Here is an 18,462-nt window from a genome sequence, read left to right as displayed (position 1 = left end):
TATGTTTTTGAATAATATTTGCTAGCATGATAACATTCAAGTAGATTTTGATATTTTATTTTAAATTTAAAAATAAACTAGACAAAAATAATAATAAATATTTTTTATAAATATTTATTTTTTAATAGTTAAATTACACCGTTAGTCCCTACACTTTTAGTGAAATTATAAATTGGTCCCTACACTTTAAAAATTTGTAATTGAGTCTCTAAAGAGAATTAAAATTTGCAATTTAGTCCCATCGTTTAAAAACTAAAAAGTATTTGATTTAACACACTCTAAAAGTTTATAATTGGATCACTAAAACGAATTAAAATTTGTAATTTAGTTCCCGTCAGTCAAAAAGTATTTGATTATATTCTGAGAATATTCTGTTAAATCAACACTTTTTGATTGACGGGGACTAAATTACAAATTTTAATTCGTTTTAGTGATCCAATTACAAACTTTTAGAGTGTATGGACTAATTTATAATTTTACTAAAAATATAGGGACCAACGGTGTAATTTAATCTTTTTTAATTACACAAAATTTAAAAATTAATATGTAATTTTTATTTTTTATAAAAAATATTTTTTTCATTATTCATAATAATTCTCATTCTTTGTCATATACCAAAAGGTGACCTTTCGGTTCCACATAGGCTCTTCATGGATAATTTCATAATCTCCTAACTAATGCGATATGATGTGAAGCAGCACTGCTTCAGAACATGGATCAAATTTTTCTTGTTCTTATAATTGTCTTCTTATTATATATGAGTCATGCCGCCATAACAATAGTCATTAAGGCATCAAAAGATAAAATCTGTTGCACTCCTACTACAAAATTTAGTCTTAGTTAATTTATATGTATGATTTATTTACACCATTATGATTGCTTTTGTATTTTTTTTCTTTTTTAAATATATATTTAAATACTTATAAAAGACCTAGAAATAAAATAGATAAATATATTTTCTTATGTTTTATTATTTAAGTACTTATGTTCAAGTATTTTCTACTCAGGACTCTTTCCAATGATTTGTATATTTATATTTAATTTGGATGTGTTAAAATCTGTAATTCTATATACTCTAAAAAACAATTATTATAGAAATTATTAAAATCACTTATATATAACAAGACATATCAATTGGTCAATTCTTGGGGTATGAAATGCAGATACTTTACCAAAGAATTTTGTTGGCTTTACCTAAATGTAAATCTCTTTTTTGCGGCTAGTCGGCAAAGTTTGCTTTTTGCACCCAGCATTTTCTTTTGCCGCTATTTTGTTCATTTTTTGGGGGTAGAAAAATATTATAATATATATAATCTATACATATATCTACTTATTTTTTTTCTTTTATAAATTTTTTCTTTCACAAGATCTTTTTTAATTTTTTTTCTTTATAGCACTCTTTTTTTTTTTACTTTTTGTTCATAAAAATTTACATATTTTTTGTTTCTTTTAAAATAATCAATTCTTTCCATAGAGATATATACAAAAAGATATTATAAATTAAATAAGATGTAAATAATATTAATCTCTTTGCACAATTTGTTTTATAACCAAAACATATTGACAATCCTAAAACCTTTCAACTTTTTTGGTTAAAATTATAACCAATCAATAGCTGAAGAATGATAAAAAACTGGGGCCACTAGAGAGAATTCCCCTGAGTTCCTGTAAGTAACATGAATAGCAGCAAGTAAGGTGCCAACGGGGTGGGTTTTTGCTCTACTTGACTCTGTTCTGCCGTATAATAAATTGCATAGAATTTGTTTTTTTTTTATCTTTAGGTAGTATATATATAGCGGGGCGGGTAAACTCGACCCCGTCCCGCCCCTCCCAAGAACCTGCTCCACTAAAAACCTGCCCCGAACAGGTAGGGACAAGGTGGTATCCGTGGATTCGGATAGTATTGGCATTCCTAGCGACAAAGAAGTCCAAATTTAACCTTGAATTTTGCTTTGACTATTTCCTTCTCATTCAACTGGATAATTTGAGCTTTACACAAATATATAAAAAAACCACTGACTTTCCAATTGATTTTCACTGCTTGACTAGAAATATTGACATACACTTAATTATTAGTTGCATTAAAATATTTAATTGATAATATATAATTGTTAAACACACATTGTTGAGACATTATTATGACTAACATTGAGTCACATTCTTATTGATAGAAGTTGATAGAAAATAGTTGGTATTAATTGTGGAGCATTAATGCTTTTAATTTTTTCTAAAAGTAAGGGATTAAATTGTATGAGAATAAAGGATTAATCTATTTCTGATTTTATTAAGAGATTAATTTATCTACTATTCTAAAATATTAGGGACAAATGAAATTGTCTTTTTAGTATTTGTTAACAACTGGACTTTTTGAAACAAAAAATAGTTAAGGGTCAAATTGGGTATTCCTCTAAAAGTGATATAAAGATAAATTATCTTCTCTTATTTTTATTGATTTCTTTTAATACCAATTATATTTTATGCATATTACATGTGCCAGGTGCCGACTTGAATTGTGTGCTACTGTGCTTGTCATTGTTGTGCGTGTGAATCAGGTTCTGCATGTGCTTTTCGTTTTTGTGTAAAGTTTCTGCATGTGCTGTGGCTGCTATCATTGGTTCAATGTTATTACTTATTTTGTATTACTGGTTTCTTCCGCTTGAAGAACTTTAAGTGCTGTTGCTATATATAAATAACGCTAACCTTATTATGATCCACATTATTCCCACACCAATTACCACTCTAATAAGTAAAAATGGCTCCAACCCAATTCCCGAAATCTAAAATAAGTGATGATGGGATTGGGAAAGATGCAAATGAAATTGAATTAGAGATTGAGGAGGAGCAACTAAGCCAAGAATGTAAGAAACTTATTCTCAATCTCCCAAGAGAGAAAGGTTGGAGAACACCTTATCTCTATTTATACCAAGGTTTTTGGTGCCAACCAACTGAAATTCTAGCCATAAGCACTTTTCAAAAGCACTTCCAAGCAAAAGACACTGATGTGCTTATAGCCACTGTCCCAAAATCAGGGACAACATGGTTGAAAGCACTCACCTTTGCCACTTTAAAGCGCAACTACTATTCCCCTGCCTCTGGAAACCATCCTTTACTTGAATCCAATCCCCATAACCTTGTTCCTTTCTTTGAATACACACTCTATAGTACCAAAGAAAATGTCCCTGATCTTTCTGATTTATCTGAGCCTAGAATCTTTGGCACTCATGTTCCTTTCGCTTCATTGCCGAATTCAATTGTGAAAGATACCAAAACCAAGATAGTATACATTTGCAGGAACCCTTTTGACACTTTCGTGTCGTCGTGGTTTTTCACCAACAAAATCAAGCCGGCGAGTTCGCCGGAGTTGCCAATAGAAGAAGCTTTTGATTTGTACTGCAAAGGAGTTGTGGGGTATGGTCCATTTTGGGATCATATGTTGGGGTATTGGAAAGAGAGCATTGAGAGGCCAAACAAGGTTTTGTTCTTGAAATATGAGGATTTGAAAGAAGATGTCAATCTCCAATTGAAAAGGGTGGCTATGTTCTTGGATTGCCCTTTTACTTTGGAGGAAGAGAATTGTGGTGTGGTTGAGAGCATAGTGAAGCTGTGCAGCTTTGAGAATATGAAGGAGTTGGAAGTTAATAAGAAAGGGACATTTGGGAGGAACTTTGAGAACAAGTTCTTGTTTAGGAAGGGTGAGATTGGTGACTGGGTTAACTATTTTACTCCTTCAATGGTGGAAAAGTTGACCAAAGTCATGGAAGAGAAGTTCTGTGGGTCAGGTTTGTCGTTCAGGTTGCATTTAGATTCTGTTGTCTCCAAAGCAGAAACAGGAATAAAATAATAATAAATATAAAAAGATTATTTGTACTATTTTACCCTTATTTTCCTTGGAAGTCGTTGACTTCTAGTGTTTCTTAATATCTGTATTTTATTTCAACGTTATATTTCTAAAACATGTTACTTTCTATGCTTCCATCACTTAACAGTTGTCATTCAGTTAGCAAAATTTTCAATCATAAAATTCAAATGTGATTAGCTCACTGGTTAGAATTCAGGATATTTTTATCTTGATTTGTTTATGATTTATGTTACAATAGGTTATGTGACTGAAAACGTAAGTTTAAAAATAAGTTATTATTATATAACGACGATAAAGTTTGAAACTAAAATCTTGTATATAATACTCAAATTTCTCATTATTAGCCGACTCCTACTAAATAAAATAGTTTTAACATTGGAATTATCATAATTTATAAAATTTAAAAATACATTTCCAAACGTATTTCTACTTTACACAATTACATCATACATGATATTCTTTCCATAATCACCAAAATAAAAAAAAAAATTATACATGACATGGGAGTTTGTGCCATTATATGGACATAATACATTATTTTAAAAAATTTGTTGAAGTGGACAATTATTATCAAGCAAAAAAGAGTATATACTATATAATTTGGGCCACTAATTAAGTATTAAAAACAGCTGCCAGAAAAGCATGTGTCATATTTCTTCACTCATATTGAAATGATTGGAAACTCTATCAAATGACAATGGAAATGTATTGTTTTTCTCTGTGAAAGGAAGTAGCTTTCCTGAATGTAAACTTTTCACAATCCAACTATAAGGCTGCAAAAGGAAACAGACTTATTTATATGATTTCACACACAAACACACTTGATATTATATGATTTGTAGAAATGTAGTTAGCTTAATTATACTATAGACTGACAGTACCAATTAATAATGGACATAGTCCTATGAACACTACTACGCAAACACCATTTAAAACATAAGCAGCACACAAACACAACCATGATACTGAAATTTGAAAATGCGTACTTAGTACTTACCATAATAGGAATACCCCCTTCTAAGGCACAGTGCTTCAGATGACGTGATATCGTAGTTTTATCTTCAGCTACAATAGCTGCCACCAAAGTCCTCTTTTCATCAATGCTCCGCACTAACTGTTGAAGAGTTTTAAACACTTGTCCACCTCCATGCTGAGCCATACAAAAACGGAAAAAGAGAGAAACCATAAGTTTATTAAAGGATAAAGAGATATTGCATCAAAGTACCATCAGGATAATCCACTTTGCATAGTTAGTGACATTAAGGTTCATGTTGTATGTTTGGCAAACAACTAGGACAAGAAGGACATGACAGCATTGGTGTTTGCTACAAGTTACTTCGTTCTAGTATATTGAAGAACGAGATATGATTTCATCCCCGCTTTGAAGGAATCAGATGCATGCACAAGTACCAAACCATGAAGTATCTAACTATATCTTTTAGAATTACAAGCATGCAAATTTAATGGTAATCAATGAACCATTGATTATTAGGAAAAGGGAGAGTTTAAACATAAACACATGTTAATAGACAACGGAAAAAGAAAAGAAAAGAAAAGAAAAGAAAAAGACTCTTACCTTGATGACACTTGCCAATTTGTTGCAAAAACTATGCTTCCCATGAAGCATAATTCCTATTCTTTCAAAAATATGCTTTCGGTCTCTGTAATGGATTGCTGTCCCAGTTTTCGTCTGCCTCATATCACTTCGGCTTGGAAGAATCATGTATCTAAAAGGAAAGCAACCACGATTACAAATCTGTGAATAAGATCTGAGATGCTTAATATCACATCATTATGACAGCAAAGTAGGTTGAATATTTTCTCCATTTCACTGATTGAAGAAACAAGGTAAACAGAAAGAATCTAAGCATCAATAGAAAGCTAATAAGCTATCAGATGCATCAGCCTAGGCGATGTAAAATAATGTCCAAGGTACAAATAGAAATGTAATATAAAGAAACTAACTTAAATGAAAATGACGGCAGCAAAACAGGGTTTTCGGAGAATGTATTAAGGTTGTGGCCAATTGTTGCATATTTACACAAAAAGACAATAATCAAGCCTTGTCTCATCTGTCTCAGTAGGTGAGATTAGGTACATGCATCAGACAATGCACTAGTATACCATCTCAAAATAGTCAAACCAAAGATTTTGCTTATAATTTTCCTTGATTTCCCTCTACCTTAGTTTGTAATGCCATTATAGTGGTATATAAGAGTGAAACCGTTTCCCCATTTTTTATATAAATAGTTAAATACATCCAATCTTTCAGTTTTGAAATGAAGATTCCCTTAAAACAACCATAGCCACAGGGAAACGCCAAAGAAACATTTAAAAAGAACTTCCAATACATATCAAAATCAATTCAAAATTACCATTCAAGTTGTCAAGGTTGGACTGATCCTACTTTCTTAACATTCTGTATCTACATATTGGCATGCCTAGACATAACAATATTTAGCGACCAACGAACATAAGTTCTAAGAGAAGAAAAGGTCAATTCAATAAAAACAGAAACAGAACTTACTTTTCAGGTTGTAAAATAGATCTGGATTTAAGACAATCAGTTAGCCAATCAACTTTCAGTATTGAGGCACCAACAGCACAACCGTACAAGAATTTGGTGGTTTGCATCTGAGAAAAAGAACAAAGACTCGGTTAAAAGAAATAAAGAGTGCATTCATTATGGAAGGTAACTAAATCTAAAGTGAACAACTAATAGACTCTTTTAGCCATGTCATCTAGAGTTCAAATGTTGTCTCTATAGTTGCTTGGCAACAAATTCTATTCACAGAATCTGTGGAACATGGTTTCTTCCAACGATTCTTGGTGCCAGAAAAATTATAGAACTGAAGTGATCTTTTTCTTCTGATGTCTACCTTTCTTTCTTATTATGCATTTGGAGAATAAATAAATAAACTAAAAACTTAAGGGGAAAAAAATTGTTTGGAGGATTTCTTTACTCTCCATGTTCTTCCGGTTTATCTTGCCTTCTCTTCAATAGAAATTCCTAAGCCTTGTTATCTTAAAACTAGACTTCTTGCTCAAAATTGATATTGAAATAAATCCTTAACATTATAAAAAAAATAAATATCACCAACAAGAGCTGAACTATAATTGGACGATTTTTCCATTCCTTACATATTCCCGTTTTCTCAATCATAATAATTGATGATTTTATCCGTTATAAATATAATGCTTTTGGCATAGAAATTTAATCTTGAAAAGTTTCTTGTGATCATATCGGTTATTATTATTAAATATGTTAATTTATCCAGAAGTTTAATCCATGCGAGACATTTATAAATAAAAAGGAAGAATAAAGTGAATGTATCAATAACCAATTAGAAGATTATTTATGCATAAGTATTAGAAACATAAGATTGTCAATCACTAGAAACAAACCTTTCTCATACATAGAATAACAGGAAGCTGCAAGGAAGATAAGGTCAAGCTTCTCTTGCCCCTTGAATTTGGAGGAGATGGAATATCCGAAAGCACCACTCCACCGGAATTCCATATGAGTGCTTCTATGTCCCTTTCTTTTTGTCTAGACAACCCAGTGAGTAAGAATTGTGTACCTTGGAATATAAACTCATTGGCAACCGTTCTGCAGTAATTTGTTAGAGGATGTTTCACAAGAAGCTCAGAAGCAGTCGATGACTTCGAAACTCGTTTCCTCTTTACTCTAACTGATGAACCTACATCATTGGAGGGAAAAAAGAGAGTCAACACGTACAAAAAATCTTCGAACTGAAAGATACACGACACAATTAGAACTAAACATCTACCTCTTTTGTATGAAGGTTCCGACTTGGACAACTTCCTTTTCTGATCAAGCTCCTCAACTTTTTCTGAGAAACGGACTTTCTTTCTATCTCCAACATTTTGACCATCGTATTTATTGCACACAACTTGTAACTCGTTGTAGTTGTTGTTCTGTTCACTCTGAAGGTCTGTTCTCACATCATTTAGAACAGTCTTCGGTGCCTGCAAACGGTGGCGTGTCCTATTATTTAAAATAAGAGGTGACCTACTATCTTGTGTTTGTTCATCTAAAATGCCATTTGCATCTGATGTTTTTATCGTTAACCCATCACTAGCCTTGTTATCAACAAAATATCCATGATTTTCTTCATTTTCATTTCCATCTTCACTCTTGGATGCAGAGAGACTCTCAGATTTCCTTGTGCCGAGAGAAGCAGCAGCAGCGGCACTCATACTATAGTTAGTGGGAAGAGGAGTCAAATTACAGTTTAGGGGGAGAGCTTGGTTGGGTTGAATCTCACTACAATCCATAAGAGGGTTTAACTGTTTTCGATCAATATGCTTAATACAGGTCAATTTCTTAGGCATTTGTTTAACCACCTCTGTCTCAGTGATTGGAATATCTTTCAAACCAAGGGAAGGAGTCATTTTCTCATCTCTACAATCCAATGTAGCATTCTTATTTGATATCCTTTGAAAGGTGTCCACCACAAATTCAGAGATGGATGTGACAAAATTTTCAGTATTATGTTCTTTGTCCTTGTCAGTACTGGATATGGCATGTTCTGCAGAGATGCTACACGGAACAACCGAACAAAGAGGATCAATCAATGATAGATTTGAACATCTGATCACATTTTGAGAATGCAATATGCCCTCATCAGGCTTCTTGTGTAAGCAGTCAGAATGCATGCTTAGCTGAGAACCATTTGCACACTTGGGATCATGTTTCTGAACGCAAGAACTTGCATCTGGAAAAATATCTACAGATTCTGAGAGAAAGCTTGTCTCTCTAATGTGGAACTCTGGAATCCGGTCAGCATTATTCCAATTCAACGAAGATGGTTCTGACTCCTTCCAAGAGGGAGATAGAAAATGCAAAGCCAGCAAAGAAAGAAAACAGAGTATCAAGATTGCTGACAAGCCATGATAACATATAAAAATGACAGAAGGGATGCAAATTTGTTGAAGGAAAAAAAAATTATGATGATGATAATAATATAGCAATAATAGAAGAAATCGTATAGTAAAAAGTTTGAAAAGAAACCATGTGGCAAGAGTAAAAATGATGTAAAGCAAGTACAAAAGGACCAAATGGGCGATCCTATAGCAAAGGAAAAAGACAGAAATTTCATCCTAATATTAATGAAGAAAGAAAATGATAAAGCTAAGCATTTCCACAAAGCCCCAAACGGTTGATTAGGAACCAAAGTAGTATAAGGCAATAGATAGCTAATCACAAAAAAAAATTCAGCAGTTATTACACGGTTACACCCAACATCCTGATTTTAGACAGTAAAATCTGAGGATAACAAATATTTCCTTGCATATTTCATCAGAAAGAATTATAGTAAGATGTGCCCAAAGAAAAAAGTCCAACAACTACACAATTTAACTATTTCTTTAGAAAGCTTTCAAACCATTATCCACAGTAACATCAACTAGTGACCTAAAGAAGTGGCAAGTTGAAGAAACACCGTACCTTATTTGTCCAACCCCCTAACCAGCGGCTTCTAAATCTCTCTGGAGCTAAATAGGTTGCCAAGTTCTCATTTTCTGAAGAATTTAACAACAGAAATTACATAAGCTTCAACAACTAGAGAGAGAAAGGCAACCAAAATGCTGAAAAAGTACATAAAATCAAAACTTACTGAAATTTCCAGAGGTTTCAACAGCTAACGAGACAACATCATTTTCTGGCATAGATGGAGTCAAATCAACCATAGCCGAAACAATGGTCTAGCAAGTAGAAATCAACCTAGCAACAGTTACTACATTGATATAAATACAGTAACTCCAATGTACAGATATACTCTGGCAGAAATATCTGAAATTCAGAAACCTAGTCAAATAATAAGTTTGATAACTTTTTCTTTAATCATCAAACTTGTACATTTTTGTTAAATAAATGGGGCTAAAATATGGAATTTCCTCTAAACAGATGAAGCAGAAAGGGAAATGTGAGGATCTCATTCACCTGGTTTAGGGCTAAAGCATTGGAATTATTCTCCGCAGAACGCTGAGATGTAGGAAGACCGTTTTCAGCTTGTTTGAGATTAGTTGAACCCAAACCAGGACCATCAGAATGCATCTCCCTTTCACAGCATAAAGAATCAAGAGGTGAGTCAGTTTTTTGGTGCCTCTCCATCTCCACATCGACATTGGCTACATGAGAAGTAAGCTCTTTCTCACTATGCTTCGCATTGCATCTGCTATAATTTTCAGCAAGGGGGACAGCATTTGATTGAGATCTAATTGAAATGCAAAGATGCTCCTCAACAGAAACACTAGAAAGCAAGCCTATATCTTCATAGGCCTCTTCCATAACAAAATCATTCAAATCAGAAAGAGAATCACTGCAGTCGGAGTCCTCACTAGAAGAATGGAAGCCATTGTCCCACCCCTCGAGCCGTGCCTGCTTCATACGAAGTGCAACTTCAAGTACATTTTCTGTATGCATCAATTCTGAAACTGACTCCATCTTTACTAGATCGTGTATGGCAAGAACCTCAGATGCTGCAACTGAGAGTTCAACTGCATCACTGATAGAGTCACTTGTGAAGCATTTAATGTTGGATTTTACCTTGTGTTGTCTGATAACATCATTTGTATCAGTCAGTGATTTCGACATATCATCCCTTTTAACAGTCTCAGGGACGGAAGCAGGCAACAAATTCTGTTCATAGGCAAGATGCTCTGTAACAGAACGCATGTTCTGTCCAAAATCAATGGATGTTTGAACAGGTTGCAACGAACAGATTTTCTGTGGTGAAACTGCATCATGAAATTCATTCAAATCCTGGGTTGGGAAAGACTCAGCATCTGACGAAAGGCGCAGACTAAAGTGAAACACCTGTATCAATGGAGCAAAAATAGATCAAACCAAAACCCCCGTCATAAAAGAGCTTCTAGAAATAGTTTTTGCCAGGTCCTTCATATTTTCAAGTTCATAATACTAAAATGAAACTGAAATCAGAAAATTTTAAAACGACCATGAAATCAGGGAAAGTGACAAATCCATAGGCAGCACTCTGTTGCTGAATCAATTAATCTTAGCTTCTAGAAAATATTTAAAAAGTTAAAATCATGAGAAGATAAACACAAAATGAATTATAAGGTTAACCCCACTAGAGAACTTAAATCTATTATTTATGAGAATCTAGAAACTCTCCCAAGTCCAATTCCAATCTTCCGAGATTCCTCCTCAGCACCCCTAACACAAACTATATAGCTGCAAGCACCTCCTACCAATGCAAACTATAGCTAGATGGTTACAAATATGCATCCTCCCATTACTTAATTTTCTCTATGCTGATTTCCTTATTTGTCTTTACTTCTATGCATTCTAGTAATGTGGTTTCCTAACATTATGGATCAGAATTTATCTCAGAAACACTTAAAGAATTAATTATTTGAAGACTCCACCATGCTTATATCAGTTGAAAATATAAAAGCATAAGACAGAGAAATGATAAAATAAAACAACTTACATGTTCAGGAGGAGCTGAACTAATATTTGAACTATCTTCTGCAGATAAAAGTAAATGGCAACTTCTGTATCCACAATCATCCTTAGGAAGTGCATTAATACATTTTCCATCACTACGATTTTCTGGAGAAGGTTTTGGACCCTAAATCATTTCAAATAAGAGAAGACATCAACAAAGAATTCAACCAATCTAACTTAACAAAGCTTTTCTCCACTAGTGGGGTCAGCTATATGGATCAAAACATCATTGCATCATGTCCATGCATTGGGATTGAACAAAGTTTGAGTTGTCACAATCCTAACACAACCCTCGTTTTTCATGGCGTGGACCAGCTTTGTAAACATAGGCCGAGTTAATTAACCAATCTAACATTCACAAAATTTTCAAAACTGAACGAAAATCTAAAACATAAAACTTAGAGGTTAAATTAACCACGAAATTATTAGCTCTCCATGGTCATAAATGCACAATATTGCATGAGAATTCTCACCGAAGCATATTCAAATTGAAAATACAAAAGCAGTCATCAACCCTAAAAGAGGACGGTAACTTCAAATCAAAGCAAGACTGGAAATGGCATACTGGTTCGATAATCCACCACACCAAACTATCTTGTTCCCTTAGACATACACGATAAACAAAAATAAATATAAACAGTAACTAGAAGAGAAATTTCAACCTTCACTTCTTGGTTGTTAGGACTTTGAGAATCCTCTAGAAATTCGTTGGAGCCATCAGCTCTAAGATTCTGAAGCCAATATGGAAGCCAAGCAACATCCTGCAACATGTTTACGTGTTACACACAGCCTCTGGAATTGAAGATATAAAAAATCTAAATCGCCGAATGAGTGTTTGAACCGGGGAAAAAAATCTTTTATAGCGTTGATGTATCAACTAATTCAGCTCTTAAACAGAGCATAAGGAAAAGAAAAATTCAATAGCAAAAGAGAAATAAACAAAAAAAAGCATCCAATTGAAACATGGATAAAAAATATCGAAGCGAATATGAGGAATTGCTAAAAGAAATTAACACTACACTTCTGAAAAAAAATTGCGGACTAAAGCTAGAAAGCGGATAGGAAAAAAGACGAAAAAGGAAAAACGAAGATATCACAGAATAGCAAGAGAGGAAAAGGAAGAAGCGAAACCTCGGAGAATTGAGGAGGACGAAGTCCTAGGCTGGCCATGGAAGAATCTCGATTCTGGAAGAAAGTGGTTGAAAGCTGCAGACGCTCTTTCTTTGCAGAGCGCGAATAGAATAAAATTTGGCGCCAAAGGAAGAGCGAAACCCGTGAAAACTGAATTTGTTTTTTCTTTGGTCTTCGTTAATATCGCTTTGGGCCTTAAAGTATTGGGCCTTTAGCCTACTTCCTATTGAATCCACATTTTTGCCGCCATAAGCTCCGGCCAAACCCTGACCAAAAAATAAAGCTCCGGCGAACCACTACCGCGTCACTCACCTCTCCGTCGTAGAACATCCAGCCAAACACACCACCCACCACCAACCTTGCTTCTTCACTGCCACAGCGACCTGTTCAGAGCTTTAGTTTTTGTAAGTCATTAACTACCGATTAACTAATCATTAAATATGTATTTTTTCTTTTATTTAATTTATATTTAGAATAAGTGAATAACTTATAATTAAAATAAATTCCCCATTTTTTATGACGTCAGGTACCATATGTTAGGTTAGTTAACTTAAACCCTATACAAGAACCAAAGAGAACAAACGCCGCCGTCGGCAGCTGGTAGGGTGTAGAAGAAGTGAGAAGAAAAAATGGGAGGAGAGAAGAAGAGAATAGAGAAGCAGAAGAAGAAGTCAAAATCATCAGGGGGCTTCGAATCTCTGAATCTAAACCCCAATGTATTCAAAGCAATCAAACGCAAAGGCTACAAAGTCCCCACTCCAATTCAAAGGAAGACGATGCCTCTCATCCTCTCCGGCCACGACGTCGTCGCCATGGCCCGCACTGGTTCCGGCAAAACGGCAGCGTTTCTTGTCCCAATGCTCCACCGGCTCAACCAGCATGTCCCTCAGTCCGGTGTTAGAGCCCTCATATTGTCCCCTACAAGGGACTTGGCTCTTCAAACCCTAAAATTCACCAAAGAGCTTGGTCACTTCACTGATCTTAGGGTTAGTTTGTTAGTTGGCGGTGACAGCATGGAGAGCCAGTTTGAGGAACTGGCTCAGAGCCCTGACATTATAATTGCCACACCTGGTAGGCTTATGCACCATTTGTCTGAGGTAGACGACATGTCGTTGCGTACCGTTGAGTATGTTGTTTTTGATGAGGCTGATTGTTTGTTTGGGATGGGTTTTGCTGAGCAGTTGCACCAGATTCTTTCGCAGCTCGGCGAGAATCGCCAGACGCTGTTATTTAGCGCTACTATGCCCAGCGCGCTCGCAGAGTTTGCGAAGGCCGGCCTGCGAGATCCTCAGCTTGTGAGGCTTGATTTGGAGACTAAAATTAGCCCTGATTTGAAGACTGTGTTTTTTACTTTGAGACAGGAAGAGAAGTATGCTGCATTGTTGTATTTGGTTAGGGAAAGGATTGGTTCGGATCAGCAGACATTGATTTTTGTATCCACAAAACACCATGTTGAGTTTTTGAATATACTGTTTAGAGAAGAAGGGATTGAACCATCTGTGTGTTATGGTGACATGGATCAAGATGCCCGAAAAATACATGTATCAAGGTTTAGGTCGAGGAAGACGATGCTGTTGATTGTGACGGATGTTGCAGCTCGTGGCATTGATATTCCGTTGCTTGATAATGTTATCAATTGGGACTTCCCACCAAAGCCCAAGATATTCGTTCATCGTGTTGGAAGGGCTGCAAGGGCTGGCCGTACTGGCACTGCTTATTCCTTCGTGACACCGGAGGATATGGCTTACCTATTGGATCTTCATTTGTTTCTGTCGAAGCCGATAAAAGCTGCTCCCACCGAAGAAGAGGTCTTGCAGAATATGACTGGAGTAATGTCGAAAATTGAACAGGCAATGGCAAATGGAGAAACTGTTTATGGCCGATTCCCTCAAACAGTCCTTGACCTTGTTTCAGATAGAGTTAGGGAAATTATTGATACTAATGCAGAATTGGAGTCATTGCAGAGAACCTGTAACAATGCATTCCGTTTATATATGAAGACAAAACCCTTACCATCCAAGGAGTCTATTCGAAGAGTAAAGGATTTGCCACGTGAGGGTCTGCATCCGATGTTCAAGAATGTATTGGAAACTGGGGAGTTAATGGCCCTTGCATTTTCAGAGCATTTGAAAAAGTTTAGGTGAGTATAAGATTATATACAAATTGTCTAATGGCTCGATCATTTTATCATAAGTTAACTAGATCGTGTAATTTTCAGGCCAAAGCAGACTATCTTGGAAGCTGAAGGGGAAGCAGCTAAATCAAAGCATGTACAGGTAGTTTGTGTTTCCATTAACTTAATTTTTGGTGTGTTGTTTCATGGTTGTTAGTGTCATCTCACACATATTAATATCCATGTTAATGATCATTCATGTTCCATGATATATCATGTATGAGTTTACATTGCCTGCCCCTAGCAAGCCACTAGGAATAATATCTTCGTGATTTTCTGGCTTTCATCATTAGCTAGTTGTCTTACCATAATACCTTGACATTGTAAATGACGCATAATTGCAGGGTCCTTCCGGTCAATGGGTTGATGTGATGAAAAGGAAGAGAGCCATTCATGAGAATATTATAAATTTGGTTCATGAACAGCAGTCTAAAAGTACTGTGGAACAGGTATGTTGCTACTGCTGTAATTTAGATGTGGACATCCTAACCTCATTTCCTGATAACTGGCTAAATATTTCTTCTAACTGATTTGAATCAATATGCTAATTTTATTTCTGCGTTTTCTTTTCCAACGCTTGAGGATACATGTATTTTTTCCTCTTGCAGGAGGAAATTCAACCAGAAGATATTCCTTCCACTGGAAAAGGGAGAAAAGGTACCCCCCTCTTCTCTCTCTCTCTCTTTTATATAGTCATTAGACCTCCTTTGGGTTTGTTATTGTATTTTAGGTGAAATTATCCTCTTCACGGTGTCATCTTGTTTACAAATTGTGGCTTCTGCTATTACAAAGCATTCAATATATGTTAAAAAAAGGAGTATGCTTTTTGAGTTTTTCACAAAAGAAGACTAGGAAGTGACAATTGATTAACGTTTTACTATGTTTTCCGTTGGTTTAAGCAGCATCTGGTTCTAAGAGAAAGCAACAGAGTTTCATGGATGAGGAATACTATATAAGTTCAGTACCTAAAAATCAAGTAAGTTTCTATTACTAGTGTTGTTTACTTGGATCTGGATTGCCAAATTATATGATATTGGCATATGCTAGTGCTATGTTTTCTTAATGTGTGATGATTATGCTTTTGAAACTACTTACAATTTGCCTACTGATACTTTGCGTCTTGCTATCATTCTCAGCACATGGAGGCTGGCCTTTCTGTGAAAGCTAATGAAGAATTTGCCGCGAACAGGTAATATTTGCTTGATTGATCAGTAACGGTTCCTTGTTGGATGTGAGTATTGTAGAGGGTAAGATGAGAACCAAAATATTGTTTGACCCTGCTGTAAATCATGAGTTCGGAGGACCTAACAATAATCATTAGTTAAAAATGTCAATCTTGGTTGATTGTGTTTGTCATTTGGTGTTGAATATGTTTACTTGTACATTATATTGACAACCAAAATGGGTTATTTTACCTGCACCCTCTGATCATTTCTGTCTGTTTTAATTTTTCTTGTTTGATTCTAATTATATGTAATAATATTTCAGATTGGATTCTGCTGTTTTAGATCTGGTTGCAGATGATAGTACTGGCATTCAGAAACAAAGATCTGTATATCACTGGGATAAGGTAATGCTGAGCAGTTTAAATAATGGTGACCGTGTTGCAGCAAATGGAAAGGTACAATTTTATATTAATTTATATGCATACTTATATACAAGATGAAATTCTTTCATGTACCTTCCTGTGGATTTAGATGTTACATTCATGTTTCCTTTTTGGATATAGATAAAGACAGAGAGTGGTGCAAAAACAAAGGCCACCAAGACAGGCATATATAAGAAGTGGAAAGAGCGCTCACACACTAAGGTATCTCTTAAGGGGACAAATAATGATGGTGATGCTCAAGAATCCACAAGTTTTAAAGGTAATAAATATATGCCTAATTTGCTTCTCCCTTTAAATTTTAATATTTAGTGAGTATTTATTGTTTATAAGTGGAGTCTGCGTATGTTCTCTATCTTGTTTTCCAATGTAGAATTATTGTTGCATGTGTAAAGTTCTCTTGAATATGTTTTTAGCTTCCTTAGAATATGGTGAAACTTATAAGGTGCCATTGGAAAATGTCAAAGCAATAAACTCTTACAAGGATCCAGTGTTTGATATTACATCAACAAGTTTGCTTAGCTTTTCATGTTTTTTATACATTTTAATTGTTTTATTATACAATAATATTTGTTATAGTCGCTAGACTGATTGATGATCATTTTTCATAGACAACAATTTATTTACCTTACTGCTGCAAGAGCATTGAAGAAAAGAAACAAGAACACAACAATGATCCTAAGTTGTTTTGTCCTGAGCTACTACTAACACCATTAATTAGCATGATCTCTAGATTGCAGTCTTCTTTATAGTTTTATTGAAGTTCTTTAGATCTCCATTTGAACAAAATCTTAGGTCTGTCAATTTTAAAAATTGTTGCATTCCTCAAGTTGTGATAGTAAACAATTTTGCATGTGGTAATGTATAAAGATTGAAGTAACTTGTTGAAGCCTTCTGAATTGACATCGATTATGTCGTGTTTAAAATGCAGGATCTTACAGAGGAAGAGGTAGGAATTTCAAAGGCGGTAGTAAGAGGCAGCAATCAATGCCCAATTCTCATGTTCGTTCAGAGATCAAAGAATTTGATCAAATTCGAAAGGAGAGGCAGAAAAAGGCTGACAGGATTTCACATTTGAAGAGCAAGTCAGCAAAAGGTAAAAAGTTTGGTAAAAATGGAAAGAAAAGAAGAGCTAAATAGATGCAGCTTGAGGCCCTGGGAATTAAGAGAATTGAAGACAAGAGGATTGGCGTCAAAATTCCGCAATGAACATCAAGCTGAAAGCAAGAGGATTGGCGTCAAACTCTGCAATGAACGGTGCCTTTTTCTGCAAATGGTTCCTTTTTCTTGTTTGGGGTATGAGGGCAAAGGAGAGTGTTAGTTGTGAAAGCTAGCAATGAAGAGAAAAATGTCTTAACACAAATGTTGTGATAAGTGAATTGTGTTTTAGTTTTTTATTTTTAAATACATAAATTGTAGTTTGTACCTTTGTATCCTCTTCAATTTTGATCTACATATATGTTTTCCCTTTTCATTCTCTCTGAAATTCCCTATTATATACTTACTATTCCGTGCCTTTCCATTTTGGTGGAGTGACTGACTATCTTGTTAACATGTGGGTTTAGATAACTATTTATATGGTAGATATAAAAAATAATTTATTTTTGTTGATATAATAATTACTTATATTTGTTTATAAAGAATTTAATTTTATTTCACTAATAGTATAAAATGATTTATTTTGTTGATACAATAATTAATTATATATGTTTTTAAATATATCAATTTTTGTGTGAAAAATAATTATTTACTTATTTAATAAAAATTTAATTTTTATGTATTGTCTAATGTCTACAAAATAATTTTATATATATTTATTGATAAATTAATAAAAATAATTAATTTTTAAATTTATTATTTAAAAATTTACTAATTATGGTTGATGAATGTATAAAACTATCAAAATTAAATTCTTCCGACAATATATAACTAGTTCCATGTATATAATTTTGGAAACATTTTAAGTGCTCCGGAATATATATTTTCTATAATTCAGATCAACGGTTAAAATAATTGGTGCATCGATACTCTTGGTGTATTTGAAATATTTTCTATAATTTTATTTATATTAAGTATTAAGTTAGGTGAAAACTCCGGTGCAGTTGACTTTACGTGAAGTTGATAATTGAGAACCGTTAGATGATTTGACTGATTTGACTAAATTTTCATCTAACGATTCTCAACTATCAACTTCACGT

At 34.4% G+C, this 18,462-nt stretch overlaps 3 protein-coding genes across 5 annotated transcripts; 2 read left to right on the top strand and 1 right to left on the bottom strand.

The window, feature by feature from the left end:
- Positions 1 to 2,748: 2,748 nt before the first annotated feature.
- On the top strand, positions 2,749 to 3,962 carry LOC107471639 (cytosolic sulfotransferase 15-like). Its single transcript, XM_016091130.3, has one exon. The coding sequence runs from the start codon at positions 2,753 to 2,755 to the stop codon at positions 3,839 to 3,841; it is 1,089 nt and encodes a 362-aa protein (XP_015946616.1). The 5' UTR covers positions 2,749 to 2,752; the 3' UTR covers positions 3,842 to 3,962.
- Positions 3,963 to 4,368: 406 nt separating this feature from the next.
- Positions 4,369 to 12,612, bottom strand: LOC107471638 (uncharacterized). 3 transcript variants are annotated; one of them, XM_016091129.3, is made up of 12 exons: positions 12,486 to 12,612; positions 12,017 to 12,115; positions 11,338 to 11,478; positions 9,825 to 10,700; positions 9,499 to 9,586; positions 9,330 to 9,403; positions 7,651 to 8,701; positions 7,265 to 7,560; positions 6,387 to 6,493; positions 5,436 to 5,586; positions 4,857 to 5,009; positions 4,369 to 4,632 (listed from the first exon to the last, which is right to left on the bottom strand). In XM_016091129.3, the coding sequence occupies exons 1-12, from the start codon at positions 12,522 to 12,524 to the stop codon at positions 4,507 to 4,509; spliced, it is 3,201 nt and encodes a 1,066-aa protein (XP_015946615.2). In that variant the 5' UTR covers positions 12,525 to 12,612; the 3' UTR covers positions 4,369 to 4,506. The 3 variants fall into 3 exon arrangements, with proteins under 3 accessions (XP_015946615.2, XP_052111120.1, XP_052111121.1); XM_052255160.1 differs by having other exon boundaries at positions 12,017 to 12,146; positions 12,486 to 12,579; XM_052255161.1 differs by lacking the exons at positions 4,369 to 4,632; positions 4,857 to 5,009; positions 5,436 to 5,586 and adding an exon at positions 6,251 to 6,300.
- Positions 12,613 to 12,774: 162 nt separating this feature from the next.
- On the top strand, positions 12,775 to 17,738 carry LOC107471933 (putative DEAD-box ATP-dependent RNA helicase 29). Its single transcript, XM_016091474.3, has 10 exons — positions 12,775 to 12,889; positions 13,012 to 14,625; positions 14,704 to 14,761; positions 15,003 to 15,107; positions 15,267 to 15,315; positions 15,561 to 15,634; positions 15,795 to 15,847; positions 16,147 to 16,279; positions 16,388 to 16,526; positions 17,196 to 17,738. Exons 2-10 carry the CDS (start codon positions 13,115 to 13,117, stop codon positions 17,402 to 17,404), a joined length of 2,331 nt encoding a protein of 776 aa, XP_015946960.1. The 5' UTR covers positions 12,775 to 12,889; positions 13,012 to 13,114; the 3' UTR covers positions 17,405 to 17,738.
- Positions 17,739 to 18,462: the final 724 nt, after the last annotated feature.

This window comes from Arachis duranensis, chromosome 10, assembly GCF_000817695.3.
Source record: "Arachis duranensis cultivar V14167 chromosome 10, aradu.V14167.gnm2.J7QH, whole genome shotgun sequence".
NCBI classification, from domain to species: Eukaryota; Viridiplantae; Streptophyta; class Magnoliopsida; order Fabales; family Fabaceae; genus Arachis; species Arachis duranensis.
Note: the sequence above shows the minus strand (reverse complement) of the source record. Positions and strands in the feature narration are given on the sequence as shown.